The 24,342-nt window shown below is 38.7% G+C and overlaps 1 protein-coding gene across 3 annotated transcripts in view; it reads left to right on the forward strand.

Moving 5' to 3' along the window:
- TEX10 (testis expressed 10) overlaps positions 1-24,342 on the forward strand; it is a 56,893-nt gene that overhangs the window by 6,913 nt on the left and 25,638 nt on the right. For all 3 annotated transcript variants that reach the window (XM_030445915.1, XM_030445916.1, XM_030445914.1), the window contains 6 exons: positions 4,606-4,849; positions 6,600-6,712; positions 8,920-9,158; positions 11,695-11,830; positions 15,005-15,180; positions 15,962-16,139. In XM_030445915.1, coding sequence (XP_030301775.1) covers positions 4,606-4,849; positions 6,600-6,712; positions 8,920-9,158; positions 11,695-11,830; positions 15,005-15,180; positions 15,962-16,139 — 1,086 coding nt within the window. The remainder of the gene's footprint in view (positions 1-4,605; positions 4,850-6,599; positions 6,713-8,919; positions 9,159-11,694; positions 11,831-15,004; positions 15,181-15,961; positions 16,140-24,342) is intronic.

Here is a 24,342-nt window from a genome sequence, read left to right on the forward strand (position 1 = left end):
TTTGAAAGAGGCATATGCGAGCGTGAGGAGGAGACAGAAGAATAGAAGGCAACATTGCTAAAATCCAAGGCAAGATTGGCAGAGCAAGCTGACAACAGCAGAACAGGAGAATAAAAGGAGAAGGGGCATCTACAGAAGGTACTAAAACGTTTTAATTTTGTTGCTTGTGGGCATATTTTTGGAATTTTAATTTTGCACAAAGGGATGGTTTACAGTTTGTTCTAGTGGATATCAGTGAAACTCTTAAAGAGTGGAAGTTACTGTGGTGGCTTTTGTATTTGCCACTGAAATCTACCAGTATTCTGAAGATGTTTAATTCTGTCTATTTCAAACCCATCTGTGGCATTTTACAGGCATTCCCAGGCCTCTCCTGTGGCCATTACTGCAAGGACAGAAATAACATATAAGAGGTGCAAAACATCTGTAATGCTCCCTGAGTACTTGAAAAAGTCTCAGAATCTGTGTTTTCTAGTGAGGAAATCAATGCACAGATGGTCAAGTCATAACTATAGGTAATGAGTGAACTAAACCACAAGTAACTAGTATCAGTGTGTATGGATTGATGGTCTTATCACTAGTACAGCAAGTAATTTTTAACTTTGTTCTTTAAGAAAACAGGCTCAATTTTTGGAGTTCCCACATGGGTTTTAATCTTACTAGTTCATAAGATAAGGACAGCACTTCATTGGTTAGAACCTAGTGACTCAGTTTGCTGTATTAATGTTTAGTAAAAAGTGTAGATTCTGAGCTTAGAATGATGGACAATACAAATTTCAAGACCATTGTTTTATGTTGTGTGCTAGGTCATCCTGTTGTGCATGAATTAAGTTTATAGTGAATTAGGCAATTAATAGGATGTATCCTCCTCCCTTGTATGCTGACTATGCTACTTTTTTGCATCAAACTCATTTCAGGTGTGGAAAAATGGAAACTCTTCACAACTTAAACGTGGTGATAACCAAGATGAGTTTTGGTTTTTTGTTTGTTTGTTTTTTGACTGGAAGTGATGCTGAAGAAAAATGGTAGAGCTTCTGTTTCTGTGGAGAAAGGACAAAATAAAGCTGCAGAGAAAAGAGAAGACTTAAGAGACCAAAATGGAAGACAAATCATAGTGAATAAATGTGTGGGCGGTGTAATCAGATAGAAACGAAGAATACAGTTCACTTTGTTCACTCTGCTGAGTGTTTCTTTGCTGCAGTTGGCAGTACCTGACTTAGACCCTGAGCCATAAAAAATTAACTTCCAATGACTTTCCTATTCTAAGCAGCAAAAGTTGTTCCGTATTTTCTGTTTCTTTGATACTTCTTTGACTTGCCTTCACTGAATTTCTGTTGTCCTCTTGCTGTAAAATGGCTGATATGCTAAGAGTTTTCTTTTGTTTGGTCCTGCTTTATGAAAATACTGGGATTTTAAAGAAAAATGCCAGCTTAAAATCTTACAATACACACATACCTTGTAGCTCTCCTCGATAGTATTTCATACCTAGATGCAAGTAATGTGTTTTGTAGTGTTCAAGAGCTGCCTTAACATTACAGCATGACATAATGAAAAGATAAAAACTTTAATTTACATCAGAGCCTCCCAGTTCCAGTGAACCTCTATTGCAAAGAATATTGCACTATTCAAAAGCATACAGGGCAGCTTTTCTGGGTTGGTGTGGCAGTGCCTTTTTTAGGAGCAGGGAAGGGGTACCCTGCCCCAGGAATGACTCATGTAAGTAGCTGCTGCCTGGCCCTCCCTGCGCCAAGATGCCTGGCCCCACCTTAGGCCATCAGTGAACAAAAAGTGCACCTTATGCAAGAAGGGAAGATACGCAGGGCAGAGGAGAAACGAGAGGAGAGAAAGCAACACACGGAGGGAGAGAACAACATCAGAGAGTAGTGCCGGAGTAGAGACCAAAGCCGGCGAGGAAGGGGAGGGAGAAGATGCCTGAATACAGATTTTTCTCTGCTTCCCATGGTGAGATTGCAACCTGTCCCCATGGAGAATCACGGTGGAGCAGGCATGGACCTTCCGCGTGTGAGGAATCCTGGTGGAGCAGCTGTGGACCTGCAGCCTGGGGAAGATCACGCAGCAGATGTTGTGGAGCTGCAGTTGTGGAGGGAACAGTTCCTGGAGCAGTCTGTGGGCTGCCTGTGCTGGGGCAGCTTGCTCCTGAGGGATTGTGCCTTGTGGGAGGGACTCGCGTTGGAGGGCTACTCAAAGGACTTTCTCCTGTGGGAGGGGATCCCACAAAAGAGTAGGGAAAGACTGTGAGGAATCATTCTGCCTGAAGTGGCAGAGAGCAGCCTGGGATGTCCAGACTGTAAACCCCACTCCTTGTCCCCCTGTGCTGCTGCAGGGGGGAGGTGGAGATATCGGGAACAAAATAACTTGGGCTCAGAAAGATGGGAGGGGTGGGGGAAAAGTATTTAAGCTCTGGTTTGTGTTTTCTCTTTGCCCTTTGATTTGATTAATGATAAATTGATTTTTTTTCCCCCAAGTTGTGTGTTCTGCCTGTGATCATAATTGGTGAGTGAAAACCTCATAGTTCTTGTCTCAATCCACAAGGTTCCAGGTGGATTTCTTCATCACCATCCCATACTGGGAAGGGGAAGTGAGCAGCCTCATGGTCCTTTAGTGTCAGCCAGGATCAAACCACAGCAGTAGCTTACAGTAATAGTTGGTCATCATTTGGTAGTGGCAATTTTATTTACTTCTCTTGTTAACCTTGGATATTTGGAGGAGTCTTATAGTGAGAGATGGACACTTCTTTTGCAGAAGTACATGAGAACTGCTAAATATTCTTGCCCAAATGCTTTCAGTAGCTGCGTGATATATCCGTTTTGGCATGGATTATTTCTTTTTCCATCCCTTGTTTCAGTAAGTACTGAAATAGTTGGGTCTGTGTGTTAACGCTTCTGTAGGCATCTCCAGGTGTGTGTGGCCAACTTCTCAGGTTTCGTGCATTGTTCAGTGGGGAGTTGGTTTTTTTTTCTGTGTTGCAGAAACAGATTACTTGAATTCCAGTGCTCTGCTGTAATATCAGATACTCAGAGAAACAATTGAGGACTGCTACTAAAGAACTATTTCAGCCAACTTCTGACTTGTTGGAATCTCATCTGTGTAATCCTGTCATGGCACAGCATTTCTAGGACAATCTAACTTTTTCAGTAAGGTTATGTTCTTGGTGTCAACTGTTGCGTCCAGTGACACTTTAGAGATCACTGTGTTTGTAAGTGGAAGATGGGATTTACCTGCTGTATCTTTAGGTGACTGAGAGTTAAATTTTTAAGCTAGAACTATTCATCCTGAACTCTTATTAGTCTGAAAGAAACTTTACCACAGTTTCTGTGGCATAGAACAGACATAGAGCAATAAGAAAATTGCCAAATTAGATTTACTGCATACGTTGGTTGTTGCAGTTAATGCTAAGCTTTATAAAATTTTAAGATGTCTGGTAGTTGTAGTAGGTACTAAAAATAAAACTACCATTTTTTTTTTTTTTGCTTATGAGTAGTTATCTTTCTGCTTGTCTTTTGTTTGGTCCCAGGTATCTAAATTCTGTCTCCCATCTTAATTCAAAAAAAGCCTACCTTGCCTCACTTTTTATTCCTTAGCCAGATGTCTTCTGCTCCTTTTACAGTATAATACCTGAATTTGATTTGGTTTAGTTAACTTATGAAGATACAAATTTCAACCAGAGAGACATTACGGAATAAACTATGTGCAACTAATATATGATTAAAACAGCATGAGAAATGTAGCTTCATAGAAGAGTATGCTTAATTAGATAATTTGGAAATGACAGGATGACCAGGAAAATTTGCTTTACTTGTTTATTCCAGCATGAAATTCTTGTAAATAGAACTTCACTGCCTGTCTGTGGAAAGCATAGTTTTTTAGATCCTGTTTAAGATTAGTGGAACAGAAAGGAGAAGGAACAAGAGGTTCAGCATACCAATGTTAATGCTTTTAATTTAAGCCATATCTCAATATTTAAATAATTCTTGTTTAACTTCATTATCTGATCATTTTAATAATTTTCCAACTACTTGCTCTCCAGAGTATTACAGTTAAAACACCAGGTGGCAACCAAAGTTGTCTTTTTGCAGAATTGTGGAGGTTTTTTATTAGTACTAACAGTTTGTTGATTATTGATGGAGATGGTTCTTTACTGTAATAAACATCAAATATATGACAGTACTTTGTAGTCAATTTCATTATTTTGCTTCAAGGAGCTTAAGAATTAAAGGTTTTTTTATTGTGCTGAATGCAGTGAATTCGTATGTATTGGTTGAAGGTGATATCCTAATGCAAATCGTGTTTCTCCACTTGATAGAGGTTACATGCAAAAATAGTGAAAAATACTGTAACCTGAAGTTGTTCTAGAAGCACACAGACTTGCAGGGAAACTCAAGCAGATTTGTACATGATCTAAACTCCCTTTTTTTCCCCACTGAACTATCAGGCAAGAAAGCAAGCAAGCATTTAATACAATAAAAAAGTAATTTTCCCTGTTACTAAGAGGGCAGGGAAGTGGTATTGCTCTAATGTGTTTTTAAAAGTGTGATCTTTATTGTTTTCCTTTTTTTTTTTCCCTTTTTTTTTTCTTTTGTCATTTAGGTCTCTGGCAGGTGTAATGGACAGTTCAGGAAAAGGTCTGTCCTCGGCTGAAAACTTAAAAGGTTTTATTGAGATAATAATTCCATTACTGATTGAGTGCTGGATTGAAGCATCTCTTGCACAATCAGCTCCCATTCTTGGAAACCTTTTGGAATCAGAATCTCAGCAGCTTATGCAGCAAGTGCTTAGTATAATACATTTATTGTGGAAACTCACAAAGCAACATGATGAAACATACAAAATGGTAAGGGAGAAGCGATCCATGGCATAATAACGACAGTTCATTTTGTTCTGATCAGAAACCTAGTCATTAGGAGATAAGAAGTAGTGGGAAATGTTTTATTAAGAGAGAAAAAGCCTTGCTTCTGAATAGAATTTGAGTTCGGGTTTTATTAAGTCTCTTACTCTAGAAAAAACTGAGACATAAGCTCACTGATAGTCTCTAGGAGTCCTTCCTGACAGACTGCAGCACAAAAGCTTTTGAAACTGAACATGGTGTTGGAGAAGAAGAGCATTCTGTCTAGACTCTACAATATTAACAGCTTAGAATGGAGTTGTTTGTTCTTTGTTTTTAGGTGTTGAAAAATTTTATAAGGGTACAGGGATGGAAATGAACAAGTCCAGAGTTCTTGGAAAAGAAGGGGATAATGCTCTTCCAAAGATTTTGCAAACTGGAAAAAGAATGTACTCTTTCCGTGGTGGATATTGAGAGTAGTTGGAAGGAAAGTCTTGACAGCTTGTGGTTTTACTGGTCTATAGGACTGTAGGTCCTCTTGCTAAATGAAAATCTATGTATAGAATAACTCCTAGAAATCATTTGTGCAATCATTCCATTAGCCCAGAGTTACCCAACATTCACAGTTGGAGGGATGGATTCAGTGAGTCTGAACAAAACCTGCTTTCACCTTTTCTAGGAAGCCTCTTGGAAGCAGGCAGAAAGCAGGCTGCTGGCCAGATAAACACCTCTGGCAGCCTGCTGCTCCTAGCCTTTTTCTTATGGGTGCTGCAGAACTGATGCTCTTAGCCATAGGGTTGCCTGCATTTTAGTCGCATGAAAACTAGTGCTTATGTGTCAAGGTATAGCTGGTTTAGGTATATGTAGCTGTACTGTGATCTTAGGATGTTTTGGAAAAAAAATACTCTGGCCCTAAAACTTTTTTTGGGGGGTGAAGCATATTGTGTTTTAGATAATATATTTATCTTCATAAAATGTATTTAGATGGCTCAGTTAGGAAAAAGAACCTTTGCTTATCTAATAGCCCTTGGGGTTAAAGGCCGAAGTGATTATTAGAGATACTGTGTAAACCCATTGTGAATATGCCTAGTGGAAACTTACTAACCTTTGAAATAGTTTAATGGTCATTCTATGTTCTTAATACTTGAGTAATGAAAAGGTTATTTTGCCTGACCAATCTGGTAGCAGTGCAGGCTTTTTTGTCTTATATTTCACTGGACAGTTTGTGTAATAGTGATTGTGGGTATCTGCTAACCCACAAATTAAATTTATTTTTATATATTGAAAAAAATCCTTTCTCTGCAAGGCTGGCCTTTCTACTGGAAAAGGTTTAGTGTCAGTGGCCTTTGAACTACAAGTATGCTAATGATGGGGAAAGTAATACAGTGTCAGAATATGTCTTAATGGAAAACTCAGGATAGTCACTGAAAATGAATGAGACTTCACTCTGATTTAAAGTACCCTGATAAATTGATATAAAAGCACTTTCAGTTCACATCTGTAATTCTCTTGGTTTAATATTGCATATACCCACATTAACATGCACTAGGAAGATACATGTGCCAAGTCTCATTTGTTGAGCTTCAGGTTCATGCAAAGGGCTTTGCATTTACATCTGAAGATAAACAGATACGAAGACTTGCTAACAGAAGCTAAAGTCCCTGTTTTTCATTGATTACAGTAATGGATTTTGGAAGATGACTGCATTGATGTAATTCACTTACTAAAATGTTTTCTGTCTATGATCTTCTCTTCCCAGGAACTATGGCTTCGAATGAATTACCTTGTTGATTTCAAGCACCACTTCATGCGTCATTTTCCTTATTCTTTACAAGAAACAGTTAAGCACAAAAAGAAAGATTTGTGCAGAAGGTAGGAGTAAAATCCATCATGTTACAACTTCTGATTTCATAAGCTGAGAGACAATGTGTGTTATATGCTTTATTGAGTAGTATATTTTTAATGTTGGAAAAGAAAACATAATTGCATATTCCTTGAAGAGCCTTAGAGAAGTTTTTATAGGAAGTTTGTGTTGCTTTGAGAAGTTCTGGTTGTTTTCTGTAGAAGTATGGTAGAAGTCATCTGAATAGCCTCCAGTAGAAATTAAAATGCTGTCTTAGAGAAATGAATATATTTTATTAAATGCTTGATGGAGAATTTGTTTATCATTATGTGGTGATTTGTGTTAGTCTGACTAGTTTGATATTTCTGCATGGTTTTGTCAGTTGACCCACATCTACTCTTCTGTAGTTGTATTACAGAGCTGGATAAATGTAGCTAGAAGGGAAGATGGGTCATGTTGTGTCTGTCCTGTGTGGCAAAACAGTACTGGCACAGGAGAGGTTAAGCACTCAGATGTTGAGTGCTTACTCACTATTGAGTTTTCAGAATTTGGGCACCAGTTTTGTTTTGGTGCAACCTAGTAGGAGGCTGTCCTCCCTCTCAGCTCCCAGATGTGAGACTGTATTCACAGAGTCTCTTTTGAAGTCAGTCAGTGCCACTGGATGCCATATAAAACACCTGTGTATGTACAGGCAGTGCATGTCTTGGTTTCAAATACTTGAAAACTGTGCCACTGCCAATTGAGCTGAAGTAGTAGAAGCAGTGCTTTTTTTTATTAAGGGTTTATCATGATGCACTTCAGTCTGAAATCCCATTTGATATTTTAACTGTTGCATTTTGTCTTTTTTGAAGGGAACATAGGTTAGCAGTACAGCATGGCTTTCATTAAATTCTTTCATTTCAGCTAAGTTTTACCCATTAAGTTTATAAAGCCAAAAGGTATTTTGTTTTTCCAGGTTTTGATCTGAACAGCATTCCTTGAAATTGTCTCAGAATCAGTAGTTAGACAATGCAGCCATTTTATCTTATAGGTGACACCGTGACTAGCCATACTTCTGTTTATCTTTCACTCTTCTGTAAAGTTTTGCCCCATGCTTGCAATTCAAAATGAAGAAATTTTTGGATACATGCAGAAGAAATAATCTGTGAGACACTTGGTGTTTTTATTATAACTGTTACTTTGAGATTTCTGGAAACCTGACTTCATGTCATGTAAATAGAGTTGCTTACTAATGTATTGGGTTAAAGGCCTTCATTTGGAATTCTTGCAAACTATTTTGAGGCTTCCTTCCTTCCCTGGGTTTCAAAATGTTGCAGAGATTTACCACAGTACTACTGAAAGTGCCTCGTGTCTGCATAATCTGAACATGGAAAAGTTACTAGCACTTATGCCACTTGTAGGTGATGTTTGTAGGGTAAGATTTATTTGCTTATGTTGTAATTGTTGAGACTAAACTGAAGAGTTGGCACACTTAGGTTAGCACAGGTTAAGATGTTTTTCATTTCATTTCCACAGTTCTACTTTGTGTTCTGAATCTAGGCATTCATATTGTACACCTTCCTGTAGATAAATGCTGTGATTATTTTTCTGTATACTGTGAGTGACTAATCAGCAAGTAGAGAAGTTCTAGCATTTTGTGGCAGGCTGCAATACCCTTAATTCCTTTCTTGAAATCCCTTAGTTTTGTCTTTCTAATCTCTGTAAGGCAACAAGCGTGGTCCTGCAGAATACTAGAATGGTGAAAAATGTGTTTCTTATTCCACATGAGTTTGGAAAAAGGTACATAAATAGTTTTTTGCTGTGCTGTTTGTGTTGCCTTTTGTCATTATATGATGTCATTTTATAATGACAAAATCCATGTGATTCGTTGAAGAAAGAACACGAGATACTGAAACTAAGAAATAATGTTTTTTAACCTTTCTTTACTGTTTGCAGTCACCTGAAAGTGCTGCTAGGCCAGAGTAAAACTCTGCAGAGTCAGGAGAAGCCTGCCATAGATACACAATTTAGAGCTTTGCTTGTTGCTGCCACTATTAAATATGAGAAATAGACATTTTGGTGGCGAAACAAAAATCTGCAAATATGCAAATGAAGACTTCTGGAATGCATATTGGCTTTACAACTTTTAACACTGAATTTTTTTTATGTAGTAAAGTTTCTGCCAAAGTGATGCATATTAAAAGGCACTAAGTGTTTTTTCAAATCTCTTTTTTTTTTTTTCTACCCTTCCTCTTAGCAACAAGCATTGTATGACATCCTCAAACAGCGTAGACCATCTTTTACTGAACTTAACCTTGTGTGACATAATGGTCTCACTAGCAAGCACATCAACACTTCAGATGGATTCTGACTGGCTGGACATGATACGGAAATTTGTGACAGATACTCTTCAGGATGGCAGCAAGCTGAACAGCAAGCAGGTGAACAGATTGCTTGATGTGACTTGGAGACTAATGCAAATACAGCAAAACAAAGGTAAGATGAGTAGTTTCTGAAAAGCAAAATATGAACAGATGAAGAGCTTGAGTTATTATTCTGTTTTCAGGTCACTTCATCTTCTCACGTCATAATGCATTTTATCTATAGAGGTACATTGAATTTCATAGTGCCTGTAGCATTGAAAACTGTTCTTTGAGAATGCTGTTAGGTTCATACTATCGATATGCAAAGTATTAATATATTGGTGTGTCTGTTTTCTGGTTTTACTTAAGATATAATTGGGAAGATAGTTTTTCTTTTTTAAAAAAAGTAATTATTTAAAACTATTAAAGTAATTATTTGAAACTATTAATGAATCCGGTTAGGCTCCCATGAGTAGAGTCAGGTGACCATTCTAGTTCTGTGAGTACATGAAATGCTGAGAAAGTTACAATGGAAGCTGCTGTATAGAATAGATTCCAAGGCATTTAATTTGAATTCTTTTCCAAGAATAAACAAGCTTCCCAGTTTGACTTGCAGGACCAGTACAGTATTTTTGCTTGGCCTCTTCATTTTGTTTCTTTTCAACTATTGCCTGGTTGTTGTCTTTGGTTACTGTGGTGGTGATTTGGAAGCAGGGGGAGGGTGGGAGAGTACAGGGGTGGTTCCTACCTCTGTCCAAGGCTGAGCAGATATGGGAAGCTGGATGTGCCTCTATGAGATATGCAAAAAAGGGAAAACTAAACCGCAAAAGCAAAACAAAAAATCAAAAACTTGCACAGGATAGGAGGAGGTGAGAGGAAACAATGCTAGAGAAAAGACACCAAGGTCAGTGAAGAAGGAGGGGGAGGAGGTGCCTGAGATAAGATTTCCCTGCAGCCTGTGGTGACATGGCAGGCTGTCTGCCTGCCACTCATGGAGGAGCATGGTGGAGTAGCCCCTGAAGTGTCACAGGTGGGCAGACGAGAAGCAGCAGCCTGTGCGGGATCACAGAGAGGGTCAGATGTGGATCTGCATCCATGTAGGACCCTGTGCCAGGGGAGGTGACTGCTCCCGCAGCAGCCGCGACTCTGTGCAGCCCAGGCTGGAGCAGTCTGTGCCTGAGGGACTGCACCTGTGGGAGGGACTCATGTCGGAGGGGTTGTGAAGGGCTCTCTGCCATGAGAGGGACCCTGCGTTGGAGCAGGGGAAGGCTGTGAGGAGTCCTCCCCCTGAGGAGGAAGGAGCGGCAGAAACACCGTGTGGGGAACTGACCCTAAACCCCCCCTGCCCCTCCCCTGTGCCCTGAGGGGGAGGCAGCAGGGAAGGGATCCGGGACCGGCAGGAAGGGAGGGGTGAGGGGAAGATACTGAGATCTGGTCATGCTGTCATGTTTTCTCTTCCTTCTGGTAGATTAAAAAAAGTTTTTTTCTTCCTGAGTTGAGTCTGTCTAGTTTTTGCCTGTTACTGTAATTAGGAAGTGAAAACCTTGTCACTGTCTCTGTTAATGAGCCTTTGGGTGGATTTTCTCCTCCCTATCCCGCAGTTTGGGCGGGGGGTGTTGTGTGGGCAAGGAGAGGCCTGGTTGATACCAGCTGTACCTAACCTATGACAGTTGTATACCAGATGAGACCTTGGTATAAATGTTTGTTACGTGATGTAGGACTTGTTTAAGATAGGAGTTTTTCAGTAAGTCTAAGAGTGGAAGAGGTCTGTTGTGTCTTACCAGTCTGGTAGAAGTTAATTCCACAGCCATGCAACCAAGTAGAGTTTAATAACGCTTGCTATTAGCAGCACCTTCATTGTATTTTAAGATGTAAAGATGCCAAATGTCCCTCAAATGTATTTAGTTGTTGCTCCTTCCAAATCTATTTTAAAACATATCTGATGTCAAGATTAAGGGCCTGGAAGGATCTATGTTCTTTAAGACAATCCAAAAGAAAATGAACCATTAAAATAAAAATTCTTCAGATCACAGTAGAAATTGAGAGGAAAATTTAGCTATTAAAAATCAAAAAGCTAATAAATAAGAGATTAAATAACACCATAGTCAAGCTCCTGCACATTGTGCCACAGAAGCAGTGTGATATCTTTGCAGTCACATTTTTCAGGATTGCCAATTCTGAGCAGCTATTTATGCTGGGATGAAATGCATGTTTTTTGTGTGGCATGGAAAAAGAGATGGTATATTGAGAATTGAAGGCGCTGGAACAGTGAGGCTTGGGTGAGCATAGGTGAGGAGTAAAAGAGATTGGTGTGCAGTTACTGTGGTAGTTGAAAAGGATGTGGAAGATGGCAGTGGAAAAGAGGATTTCATTGGTTCTCTGCTGCCTCGCACCCTGTGCACTGTCTCATCTTCAAGAATGTCTTAAGTTTTCACTTATATGTCTTTACTGTTCTTTTTTGTGGCTCTTTCACAAGCTGCACAACAAGGTGGTGTTTCAATGGATCAGAAGTCTATCTGGTAGTTGTTTTAAAATATTTTCATGCTTTTCTGTGGAGTTAAACCTAAATAGTTGCATAAACAGATGATAGCTCTTCTGTGCACATGTATGTGTAAAAGCAGATTATTAAGAGCCACTGCTTCAGGGTTTTGTGTGTGTTTTTTTTCTAGTGGCAACAGAACCATTGATAAAAGCAGTATATGCACTGTACCAGCAAAGGAATCTTCCCTTTCCTGTTCGTACATTGCTTTTGAAATTTTTCAGCAGAGTTTACCAAAACGAAGATTTGAGGACTCGAAGAATCAGGTAAAATCCATTTATACATTCTTTCTTATTTCAACAGAAATATTATTTCTTACTCATTTACAAGTTAGACTACCGGATTTCCCAGTTTCATGCATCTACCGGGTATCTGACTTCAAGTAAGAGATTAATCTCTATGCTACACTTCTTCATCATAAGATTTGTCCAAATCCTCTCCAAGTCTTGACTCTTCCAGAAGGTATTTTTCGGCCAAGCAATCTGTTTCCAGCTACATGAAATCCTACTATTAATCCTACCATATTTGAGAACTGCAAGGGGTACCCATGATACCGGTTTCTGCTACTAGGTATAAATCAAGCCAGTACTGGCATCCACTAGCAGAGTCAGACTTTGGTAAAATAATTCTCTTCTGCTTCTGCTTTGCTTTGTTAAATCTTATATTGTGGTAATGTCTGAGGATGTGTAATTAGATCTACAGCCAAAAATATCCAGCAGTACTCTGTCAACATCATAAAAAGTCTAGTGAATTAGAAAAGTCTAGGGACTGTCCCATTATCCTCTCTTTTCACCTGGAGTGAAAGAGAGCTCTTTTCATACTGACTAAATTCCCTGAGGTTAAATAACCACTATTTTCTGTACTTAACTGAAAGTCTTGAGCATCTCATCCAGTTTCATTTGATCATCTAAAAAGCTTTAACTTGCTATCTTTAGACATCACAAGTAGCAGTAGTTTTCCTGATGTTCATCTTAGACTTCTATCTGGAACTGTGACATTTTTAGTAGCAGAAGAATGAAAGCTAGAAAATTCTTTTTAAAAAGAATAACTTAAATTTAACAAGGCATTTTAAGATTACATGTTTGTATACTGCACTGATACATTTCTTTCCATTAGAAACAGGGGGGTTCTTTCATTTCTGCAGTACGTGATCTGCCCAGTAGACCCTGGATGACATTCATGAAGGGCTCCTTCAGCCTTTCTGTGACTACTTTCCTCATTTTTTTTCCCTCAGAGGCCTATCAAGAGCAGTCTAAGAGGAGCAGAATTCATGTTGGAACATTTTCTAGGGACAGTTAAATGAAGCCGTTTATTTTTTAGGTGTATTGGATTCAAAGGCTGGGTAGGAGTGTTTGGCCTATTGTTACCCTGTGAAAGAAAACTTGATTGATCTATTAAACAGATCAGAGCTAATATTTTGGTCTTGATGTTAGTTATTTTCACTATATGCATAGTCATTGTCTGTATGTATGCGTATACAGTGCACATGTGTGTGTGTATAAATACGCACATATAGGTATATATATTGGTAGAGACTTAAAAGGCCTCAAAGCCTGCATTCAACACTGTCCTATATGAGATGCTGTGGGAAGAAGTCAAGAATTACTTTTCCACAGTAGTCTAAGCTTCCAGCCTTTTGAAGCCTGTACTTCCTCACTGTTCAGAGCTTCTGTATGTTTAGTATCACTCAGTGGATGTCTTTTTCCATGAGCTTTTCTGATCATTCCTTGGACTGATCTAAATCAAGAGCCAACTGCAGCATCCTCTGGCAGGGAGTGACAAAGCTCAGCTGTCTGAAGACCAACTTCCTTTTATTTGATTTGGTTCTGGTTCCTTTTAGCTTCATTTAATACCACCAGCCACTGCTTGTGTGAGAAGAGAAAGTAAACATTTCTGTCCACAATTTTCATGTCAAGTTACTTGACACCTCTGTTGAGCCTACCTCCAACTCACCCACTTCAGTTGTCTTCATGGTTTTCCTACTGTTAAAACACAATCTCTCCCTGTAAGGTCCTTCCCTCTTATGCATAGATGGATGCTCATTTTTCTTAAAAAGTTTTGGTAAGGACTTCTTCAGCTCTTGAAAATGAATTATTTTTGTCATTATTATGCTACTCTTGATTTATACTCAGCAGCTTCTTTTATGTATTTGTCACTTTACTAGTAAGCTGAAATGCTTTTGGATTATAAATGATACTTGATTTTGATATGCAAGGGTGCCACAGAAATTGTAACCCACAAAAGATAGAATTGGTCTGTAAGACTGTTTCAGTTTGACCTAGGAGGGATAAATAAAAGCAATTCTATAATGAACTATGTTTAAAGATTTTTAAAGGAAAATAAAAAATGCATTAGTGAAGTTTAGAAGAAAGAAATGAAGAAAGCCTAGATTGTAAAAGCTGTAAGGGGCAACCTAACCTATGGATTCCTTCCACTCATATTTGAATTGACCAAAATACTTAAGTTGTCCTTGCTTGAGGCTCTTGTTAAGAGTCAGTAGAACTTCTAGCAGAACAAGTAAAATCTTATGTTAAAATGCTCTTTAAATTTAGCAAGTGAAAAATCAGATCAGGTGAATGTAATGAAATCCATGGGCCACATGGATAATATCCAGGGGATATACCTGAGGGTGCTGAGAAAGTTGCCTCGTGAAAGTGAGACCATTGTTTGTCATCTATGAAAAATCATGGTGACTGCAGGAGGTTTTGCATGGCTGGGAAAAGGTTGCTATTAACACAACTCAAAGAGAATCTGAGGAATTTTAGTCCCCTGAATGATCATGTAGACATTTGCTTGGAATTAGGATGTGAACAGGAATGTATACAAGAACAAATCATGCTTTGCCAACATGATAGTTTTATGTGATGCATGAGAAATGGCTGTATGGACAAGGACAGAGTAGCTGACACAATATGCTTTGTTAATAAGATGATTTGGTCCATCAGTTCTGTTTCATCAGTTCTGTTCTCTTACAACAAAATTAAAATAGATACCTGAATTGACAAGCAATACCTGAGCAAAGGTAGAATTGGATTTGAAAGTCTAAAGACTAGTAGCTTGACTTGAGGGGTTGGTGGTATTGAGGTTGTAGTCTCATGGCTTTCTAGCCTGACTCATAACTCATTAAATATAAACTGAATAATGATAAATAAAAATGTTGCTTTGCCAGCATATGGTCAATTCTGACACAAATACTTTCTGCAATTTGAAAACATGCAGTGCAAAACCTATGGATCAAATACTTAGTTTTAATGTAACTGTAGCAGCACACCAATGCGCTCACATTTTCTGGTGAAATATTGTCTGCAAATCACTGCATTGCTGTTTATTGTAATTTATTGTACCTGACATTAAAGAAACTTAGGACTGGAAGCAGTAAGATCGAAGGGTTTTTTGTTGTTGTTGTTTGTTTTTTCTAACTTATTTCTCTTTTTCGTTAGAAGTCGAAGTAAGGTTTTGTCTCGTTGGTTGGCTGGTTTACCTCAGCAACTTGCTCTGCTTGGCTTGAGAAATCCTGAGCTTTCCAATCAGCTGATTGATATCATTCATTCTGCTGCTTCCCGTTCAAACAAGGAATTATTACAAAGTTTACAAGCCACTGCCTCTCGAATATATGGTAAGACACACTGCAGCATAATGAAGTTTTGTTCATCACTGGGTCAGGGAAGTTGGGAGAGCATGGCAATACTGGTGGATGTAAAGTCAGCATGGAGGCTATGGAGATTGGTTTTGTTCCTAATTATATATATGCGTTAGAAATTACAGAATGGTTTGGGTTGGAAGGGACCTTAAAGATCATCTTGTTCCAGCCCCCCTGGATGAGCAAGGACAACCTCCCATTAGACCAGGTTGTACAAAGCCTCATTTATCCTGGCTTTGAACATTTCTGTGAAGGGGGCATCCACAACTCCTCTGGGCAACCTGTTCCAGTGTCTCACCACCCTCAAAGGAATTTCTTCCTAGTAGTTGATCTAAATCTACCTGCTTTCAGTGTGTGTCACCTCTTGAAGACTAGTAAAAAGATTAAAATCTTTCATTGAAGTTAGCAGGACTTGGATAGACTGCAAACTTCATTTTTTGTGAATTCTGATTCTGTTAGTATCGCTTCTCCTATATCTATTTACTTATTTATTTTGTTTTGCCTCTCCACTGCTACTTATATTGCCCTCCCTTCAGCAAGTGCCGTAGGCTCTTAGCTAAATAAGAGTAGTAAGCAAAGAGCGACAGCCCTGCAGGATGCGTGTCAGTGTTTTGCCCGAGGTGCTGACGCTGTGCAGGTTGTGACAAAAGTGCAAGCCCAGCTTCTGGGTGGCTGTGCAGGTTGTGACAAAAGTGCAAGCCCAGAATCTGGGTGTCTGACCCCCTCCCTCTCTTCCTCTCCCTTGTCTGTGCCGCAGATCCTCTGGAGGGGGCTCTGGTGCTGCTGCCGGCGGAGGCACAGCGGCGGCTGGTGCAGCTGGTGTACTTCCTGCCCCGCCTGCCCACCGGGCTGCTGGCCTCCCTCAGCCGGTGCTGCATCATGGGCAGAGTGTCCTCCGAGCTGGCTGCCACCCTCATCGGGATCCTGCACATGAGGTACAGCACTCAACCTGCCTGTGGGTCTGGTGGGGAGGGTAGAAAAAAGATCCAGGTGTCAGCATGTCTGTCAGATGGTGCTCCTGACCTTTCACTTTTGTGCTGTCTTGACACTGACCGATGCTTGATAGCATCATATCCTTACCTTACCTGTAAGGGAACACTGTACTGACCACCTAAGATGTTAAAATCATATCCCTACATTGACTGTAAGGGAACACTGTACTGACCACCTAAGATGCTAACCCTGGTGGTCTTTGTTCTGCTGCTGATGGTAGTTTTTCCTTGTCAATACTTTGACCTGACACTGTAGTGGAAACTAGTGTGTATTCTCATGTTCTGCTTACTTTCGGATTTTTAAAATTCACTTTTCTTGTCATTGCCACACTTAAATCGTGGTCTCTAATCAAGTGTCTTGTTAGAAATTATTCACACTCTTGTTGGCTTTGTCCTGGCCTGAAGGAGGGTGAGTTTGCCTGTGAGGTCTGGGAGAGAGAGAGAGGCTGCTGCTCCACTGAAGGGAGTGGAAGGCTTGCTGGGATTTCACAAGGGTATTTCACTTTGCTGCTTCTAGAAGAAATAAATATACTTGGCTTTTCTCCATTGCTCAGTGTTGTTGAACTTGAGATAAATAAGCAGGAATTAAGCTTATATGAATTACTCTAAAACTATTTTTTTTTCTTAATGATTTTTTGAATTTGAATGTTATTTAATTGAAACGTGAGAACAAGACAATGTAATGTCAAGCACAGGCCTGTTCATATTAGCTGCATAACATGTGAACAAGGTGTGTATACTATGAAGTGATGAAATTTATGGTATCCTATATGTAATACGTTGTCACTATGAAATGAAATTCTGCCTGATTTTTGGGAAGGCAGATCTCAAATTTTATTTTCATAGGAGACATGTTCTCTGCCATATACTGGAAATTCAGTGGCAAACCATAACCAATTCAAAGACAGTTGTAAGAACTAAAGTTGCTGATAAATGCTTTATTTTGTCTTTAGATTTTAATGGATTTTTAGTGTAGGAGATTTTTATAGTAATAGTGCCACCGTTTTCTGCAGATTATCAGGAAGCTTCAGGTGGGCTGTGTGCATTTGATCCTTTGGGCAGAACATGCAAAAGGCAGGGGGAGGGTGGTGTTCTGGCCCAAAGTAGGTTACATCCTGACAACAGAGGAGGAGGAGCAACTTGCAATTTTTCAGGGGTGCAAAAAAAGTATTTTGATACTAATTTATGGCATTTGGAACGTGTTTGAAACTAAATTGGATTCGAAGAGTGTGGAGTATCTGAAATAGGTAGATGGAAAAAAAAAAAAAGTACCGAACTAGTTAAGCTACTGCAGCTTATTGTATTGATAAGCCCGAACAGTCCTTTCTGGAAAATTTCAATTGTGATGAAATTTGCAACAGAGATAATACTCTTGATTCAGAATTGGTTTTCTTTGATAGGGACGTTTCCACTTCATTGAGAGAAATCGGTGTTAAAAACAGGAACTTGATCAGTTTTCTTTAGAAACACTGCTGAAAATAGTGCGAGTCCTTGGAAAGATTAAAATGAGTCTTACAGACAGAGCGAATGCAACGGCATTGAAATACATTTCCACCTATACAGCTAACTTAAAAACTTGTACATATATTAAGGGAGTTGTTGATGACAATTTTTAGTTGTGTTTCAGCGTAGTATATAGATAAAATCTATTTTGTGAAAGGTTAACTTTTTTTTTCCTATCATTATGACTTTCGTGTATTGTAAACACTTCATCCTAGGATGCCTTTAAGAACTAAGGAACTGACATTATGTCAGACATATTAGTGGCTGCAGAGGGGAATGTCCAAAAAAATTGCTTTGGCAACTTAAGTGTGGAAAGATAGGGAGATGAGAAGGTAATAAGCTTAATTACTACTTAAGAACAGGAGAGTCTGATGCATCTTTGCTTGGAAAGTAAGTCCTACGGTTAAGGACTTACTTAACCATAAGGTTAAGGAAATAATAGTAGGTTTTTCTCAGTATGAGCCTTAGATGGGCTTCATGAACTTCATAACCTGTCGTTGCACACAGGAGACATGAACTAATTTTCCATCTCTTACCAGAAAAGCCAAGCTGGATTGTTGTATCTAGTTTTGTGGCTTGCTTTTAGATAATGTCATGAACAAACTGGATTGAGTTTAAAGGAGAACAATAGTCCATAAACTGTGTTAATTGGGAATGGCCGACAGATTGGCATTGTTAGGCAAATTAGACTGGGAAGGAGGGGAAACCACGTGTGTAAAAGGCTGTTGAAAAGGAGTGGGACAGTGCAGTTTTAGCAGGATTAGAAATATAGACCTTAAATATCAGAAAAACATTTGGTTTGAGTGCTAGCAGAGATGTATAGTTAACAGGCTGTTTAGGAAGTGGGTATAAATATACTCCATTCAAGATGCTTAAAATCAGGTTGGACAAAAAGTGTGCCGTGGATGGCAGAGGTAAAGCCTCAAAGGAAGAGAGACAAGAGACACTGTGTAACTTGAGGTCATTTACAGCTCTCGTGATGCTCAGAGTTAAATACTCAATTTTTTAAAATAAATGGTGCTTAAAAAAAAATGTATGTAATTTCTGGTTCACATGACACTTTCTGTAGTTACAGGGTAGCTTTGCATAGGGAAACTTATACAAATCAGTCCGCAGGGAGATGTCATTTAGGAGCAAACCAGATTTTGTCAGTAGATGGCACTGTTTTTCTTTCAATACTTTCGTGTTCTCTGGTGAGGGGGGAGCCTTTATAATTTCTTCTATGCCACCTGCTTATCTGTCATGTTTTTAAATAGAGTGCATGCATGAGCGTCAGAGGCTCACTGCCATGTTTGATAATTGTTCTTAATTTATTTAAAAGCCTTTATCCCTGCATTATTCTTGTCTGTACCTTTTTACATGCATTGGAGAATGCATGTACATACCCATTTATATTTGCCAGGAAGAGACTACATTAAGGTGGATTTGATAAGGGTACATATGGATGATAATAAGACTGCAGCAATTATTCCAGGAACAATCATTATAAACTCAAGGAAATCAGAGCTTTTTTGAGTGTGTGTAAACTGTAAAATGAGATAGTAAATTTATCCAGGTGGTTTAAACCATAGTACTATGATGAGACCAGGCATTAATTGTAATTATCATAATTATTACATGATAACTTTTAGAATTTTTTATTGATTAGAAATTAATTTGGAAGACATTAACTGTTTTTCACTACTTACATTTTGCAATGGTGAAATGAATAGCCAAGTGGTCTAGAAGAGCCCATTGAGTGAGCAATAGTGGATCCCTATGCTGATAAAGAAGATATTGTCATTATTTCTATATATAATAAGGTTCCTGAGCTTCACAGGGTGACTATCCATAGTGATTATTAGCATGTTCTATGGTTACAAAGTTTTACCAGTTAACACAGGCTGAGGGCTGTTCTGAAAAGAGAGCTAAAATGCAGCCACCCCATTTTGGATGCTGATAGAATGTGGCCAGATTTACACTAATTGATCTCTGCCAATAAACAGATGCTGCCATTTGGGTCACTGGGCTAGCTACAGCTGGTGAGTTTCAGGTAAAACTGAGGGACAGAAGGTGTTGTCTTGGATTAATACCACTTCTGTTCTCCAGTGCCTGCCTTTTTCTTACTGAGACCTGAGCTGTAAGTAACCTCATTAAATCCAGGCAGGTAAGGTTCTGAGAGATGGGAGCCTGCCAGGGTTTTGGTGCAATAAATCTTTCTCCCCACTCTTGTTCATACACAACTAGGTGAGGAAAGGTGTAGAGAAACATGAGCCAACAATTTGTGACTTTAGACTGAGAGAAATGAGGAGTAGCAGCAGGAGATGAGTTCCCTGAGTTGGCCTCCAATTTAAGCCATTTATCTTGATGCAGTGTACCACGTTTCTGAAAGAATCAACTTCAGTATTTTAAATTCACAGTGTATTGGAATAACTGGTAAATAAACAGTAGATCTTCTAATTAAAGGTGAATGGTTTAAGTGTTAGGTAGGAATACGTAGTTTTTGGCATGAGTGGACCTTTGGTTTGAAATTCCAATTCTGTTGATTCCTTCAGGATGTGAATATGGATAGGTATAGAAAACTGTCCAGAAAGTGAAGAACATTTTTAATGTTTATACATTTGAAGAAATGTGTATGTAATGTATAGAAGAAATAATAGTTAATGGTCTAGGAGGGACTGAAGTCGTAAACTTCAGTAGTATTATAGGTAGAGCTAGAAAAGATTTTTGATGCCATCCCTGTATGCCTACTTTCTACATTTGTAGGGCAGATGGGGTACTTCAGAATATTTTTTAAAGCACTAATGTGCTTTAAAATAGAAATATGCTTATTTTTCAAGTACTTTTTGGAAGATTGGCTTTGAGGCATATCTTTTTGTCAAATATGGAAACATAATAAATGTTGTAGATTCACTTTCTTAGATATGGTAGATTGTCTTGTTTGTCTCACAAAAGGAGACCTGCTGTTTTCATACAAAAATCTGTACTTCAGCAGCTGCAGAGGAACACCATTTGTCACAGTTTGTTAGGCTTAATGCTTGCTAGTCTAGTGATTTCATGGTGGCAGATATCCTTGCAAACACATTTCTTTGCCTTTCCTTTTGTATAAGGCAGGGTGCTTAATATGATTCATATGTAATCTGAATACTTACTGTGGTGTATTCTATTCTGTCAAGTATGGATTAAGAAATGAAGATTATGATGTCCTGATCAAATGTATAAACTATCAAGCTAGCTGACTTAACAGGAAAAGTTCTATTAAAATGTCTCAAGGTACAAATAAGGAAAGCCTATTCAGTGTAATTGCATAAATGTAATTTATTCATGTGCCTTTACTTAGTGTAATTACATAACCCTGATTTATTTATGTACCTTATTTATGCAATGTAGTTATGATTTTTGAAAAGAACCTTTTATACATTGGAGTATTGTGTCTGGAAGTTATTTAACTGTAATAGAGAATTAGACAGATAATATTTCACTGCTTAGATAAAAAACAATGGGGGTTAATTTATGGCATTTCTCTCTTGGAGTGTCCATAAATGAGATCACCAGTGGCTTCAGACAGCTATTTCTTATTCTTGTGGGGCTCTTTCCCCACTGGAGTCTTGCAAAGAGATTTTTTTTGTTGCTGTAGAAAAGGAGAAGGATGAGGACCATATAAATAAATGCTGAGTGCTCTCTCCCAGCAAGAAATAAATTGTGTGGGAGTTCCTCATCTTCACAGGTTTGAGATAACCCTGGGGGTAACTTGCATTCTGCTTGTAACTATAAATGGACTCTGTCCTTAAGAGGTGGTGCCTTTAAAAGATTCTGCTGTTTTCCAGACAATAATGAGGGAGCACAGCTGTTGTATGGCCCAGCAGCCAGGTGTGCTTGTGGGTTCCTGCTGTCCTCAGGAATCTGGTGTCTAGAAGGGATGGACATTTTAACATCTGTTTGGTATAAAGTTGAAAATTGCATTTCTCCAGATATATTTCCCAGAGGTGTTTTTTTGTGGCAATAATTTGAAGGTTTCTATAGATATTTCCTTTGTAAGTAAATACTACTTTATTTAGTCATCCTAGTTGTGTGATTTGCAACCTTTGACAGTACTGAATGCAGTATTGTAGACAAAAAGAACATTATATTTCCCAAAAGTACCAACAAGCTGGAGAGAACTTTGAGATGATATTGTATCATGTTGTTGTGAATACCAACACTGATTGAATAGTAATTCTCATACAAATGAAATACAGAAAGGATTTGAAAGCTTTTTTTAAAAAAGAAATACTTAAAACCAAAATCTTACTAAAATAAACCAGGTTACCAGGTTCTCATTTTAAAAACAAAAACCGCAAAAGAAACAAAACCACAAAAAAACAAAACCAAAGCAAACAAAACAAAGAAGCAAAACCCCCAAACATTTTGAAGACTTTACAAGCGTTACAATAGGAAGGCAACTCAATACACCTTGGTAAGTAAGTTGAAAGGCACGCATGTATAAGAAGGTGTAGTCATTATGAGGGGATCACTAAGAAGAATGTAGGAATAGTAAGGTCTTTGTTCACTGTGAAGTGCTTTTTCTGGGTATATTTTCACAACACATTGTTTAGAAACAAAAAACGAAGGAGAAGCGTATTAAAAATGGTTAGGCACAAAAGAAGAGTGTGCTTTCAGAATGGTGGCATTTCCCTGACTGGGTGCCACTGAGGATGAAGGGTGAAAGCTGCAAGATCAGAAAGAATCCATAGTTCTTGAGAATTGGATCCTGGTGTGGGTTACAGTGCGTTCCATGTCTGGTCTACAAATTTCCTTTTCCTTGTTCACTGTTATGTGAATGTTTAGGACTTGAGAGAGGGAGAAGGCTAAGCTTATGTTTAAGGCCACAGGCCTCTAAATTTGTCTGCAGGTGGTTGTTTCTAGTTTGATATTCCTAACCAAGGGGAAAAGAATTATGTTGCTGCAGTTAAAATTGCACCAGTCAATAAATGCTGTTTGTTCATTAGTGAATGTTTCTTCCAATTTGTGCTCTCATTTATAATGTGTAAGCAACTCAATTCTTTTTTTTTTTTTCTTCAGACAACCTTTGCAACCATGAAACAAATAAATGAGTAGCTGATAGGCTTACTTTTAACAATGCATAGCTCAAATTGTTGTTTTCTTAAAATAGGGTTGATGTTTTTCTTCAAATCCCAGCTAATTCCTTGCAGTTGTTTGTTGTATTTTGCCGCATCTTCAAATGGAAACATTTGATCCTCCAAAAGAGATAATGGAAGTTAAAAAATTTGCACTAACAAACCATTGTCTACATGTGGTAACCTGTTAGAGGAAAAGGACTATAAAAACTCTCAGTTTGTTAAGGACATGTGCTCCCTGGAGCTAAGTTGGTGTGAATGATGAGCTGGGTACAGGATTGAAGAAGTATTCAAAGATTCAATTTTTAAAAAATGCTTTTTAAGCAATTGCAACATTGTTTGCAGCAGTTTGTTCCCTCTCTTTTCCAGTAGTATGAAAACTGAGTGATCCTCATTAACAATGTAATGCAAACCTGATGGGATGAAGTTGGTGCAGGAGCCTGAGTTACACTCTATTGCAGTTGCAAACAGTTTCATTTCAGTTTGACAATGTATTTTTCATTAGAGCTAAACAGGAATAAACTATACCAGCTGAGGTATAGTATGGCACAGGGCTTTTTCTAGTGTTCTAAAAGGATATATTTTACAGTAGTGCAAGTGCATAACTACACTGGGAGAAAATGTTTTCTGTTTTCTCCCAGGAAGGTTCAACAGCCCTAGTGTGGTACTTGCGTGTGGTTTTGCTCCTTCCAATGTATATTGTTGTTTGTACACTCACAGATTTGGATTTATTGTAACATACTTGACAAGCTCTCCACAGTATCTAATTCCACATTTTTTTTCATTACCTCATATTTGACAGGTGTTCTTACATGTAAGCATCATTTAAATGGTTGTCAGACAGCACTGCTACTAGCTACATAGTTAGGTGTCTACATAGAACGTGATACATTGGTATCTATCCTGTGAGGAGGCTGCTAGAACATCTATCTTTACAGTATTGTCCTAGCATGATTTTTAATTCAGCAGGGCAGTGTTTCTGGGCACAGACAGGGAGCAACTTTGCTAAGAATTTAAACAGACTCAGGTCTAGGGAAAGGTGGTGCAGTATCTCTATGCAATTCTCCTGTTCCTGATGAGTACTGATCAGTAGCTGAACAGTTTCGTCATAATAGGTAGGCTCTATAAACTGATCCTAGTCCTTTCTGTGGTGTGAGGTCATAGATGGCACAGGTCATAAAAACAGGAAGCTGAAAGAAAGTACATTTTCTTTACCTGCTTTTGGTAGATCAGTGAAGACTTATTTTCAGCACAGTTTCTGGTTGATCATGACGGAAGATCCATAAGTTATAAGGGGAATTGTCACACATGTCTGTGGTCCTGTGTGCTGTAGGAAAACTTGTCCCTGTTTCATGTAGTGGAAGCAGCTTACAGTTCTTGGCTGCAGTGTGATTATTCTGGCTACTGTGGAAGAACAGTTTTGTCAAGGCCCTAACCCCTGGACAGGCAAAAGGAGCTGTTGAGCTGTATCCTGGTGAGCAGCAGAAAAACAGAATGTGCATCTGGAAGGGGTAATGTGTACCTTCAGACTGTAGGTAGATGAACTG

This window comes from Calypte anna, chromosome 2 (assembly GCF_003957555.1).
Source record: "Calypte anna isolate BGI_N300 chromosome 2, bCalAnn1_v1.p, whole genome shotgun sequence".
Lineage (NCBI taxonomy): Eukaryota > Metazoa > Chordata > Aves > Apodiformes > Trochilidae > Calypte > Calypte anna.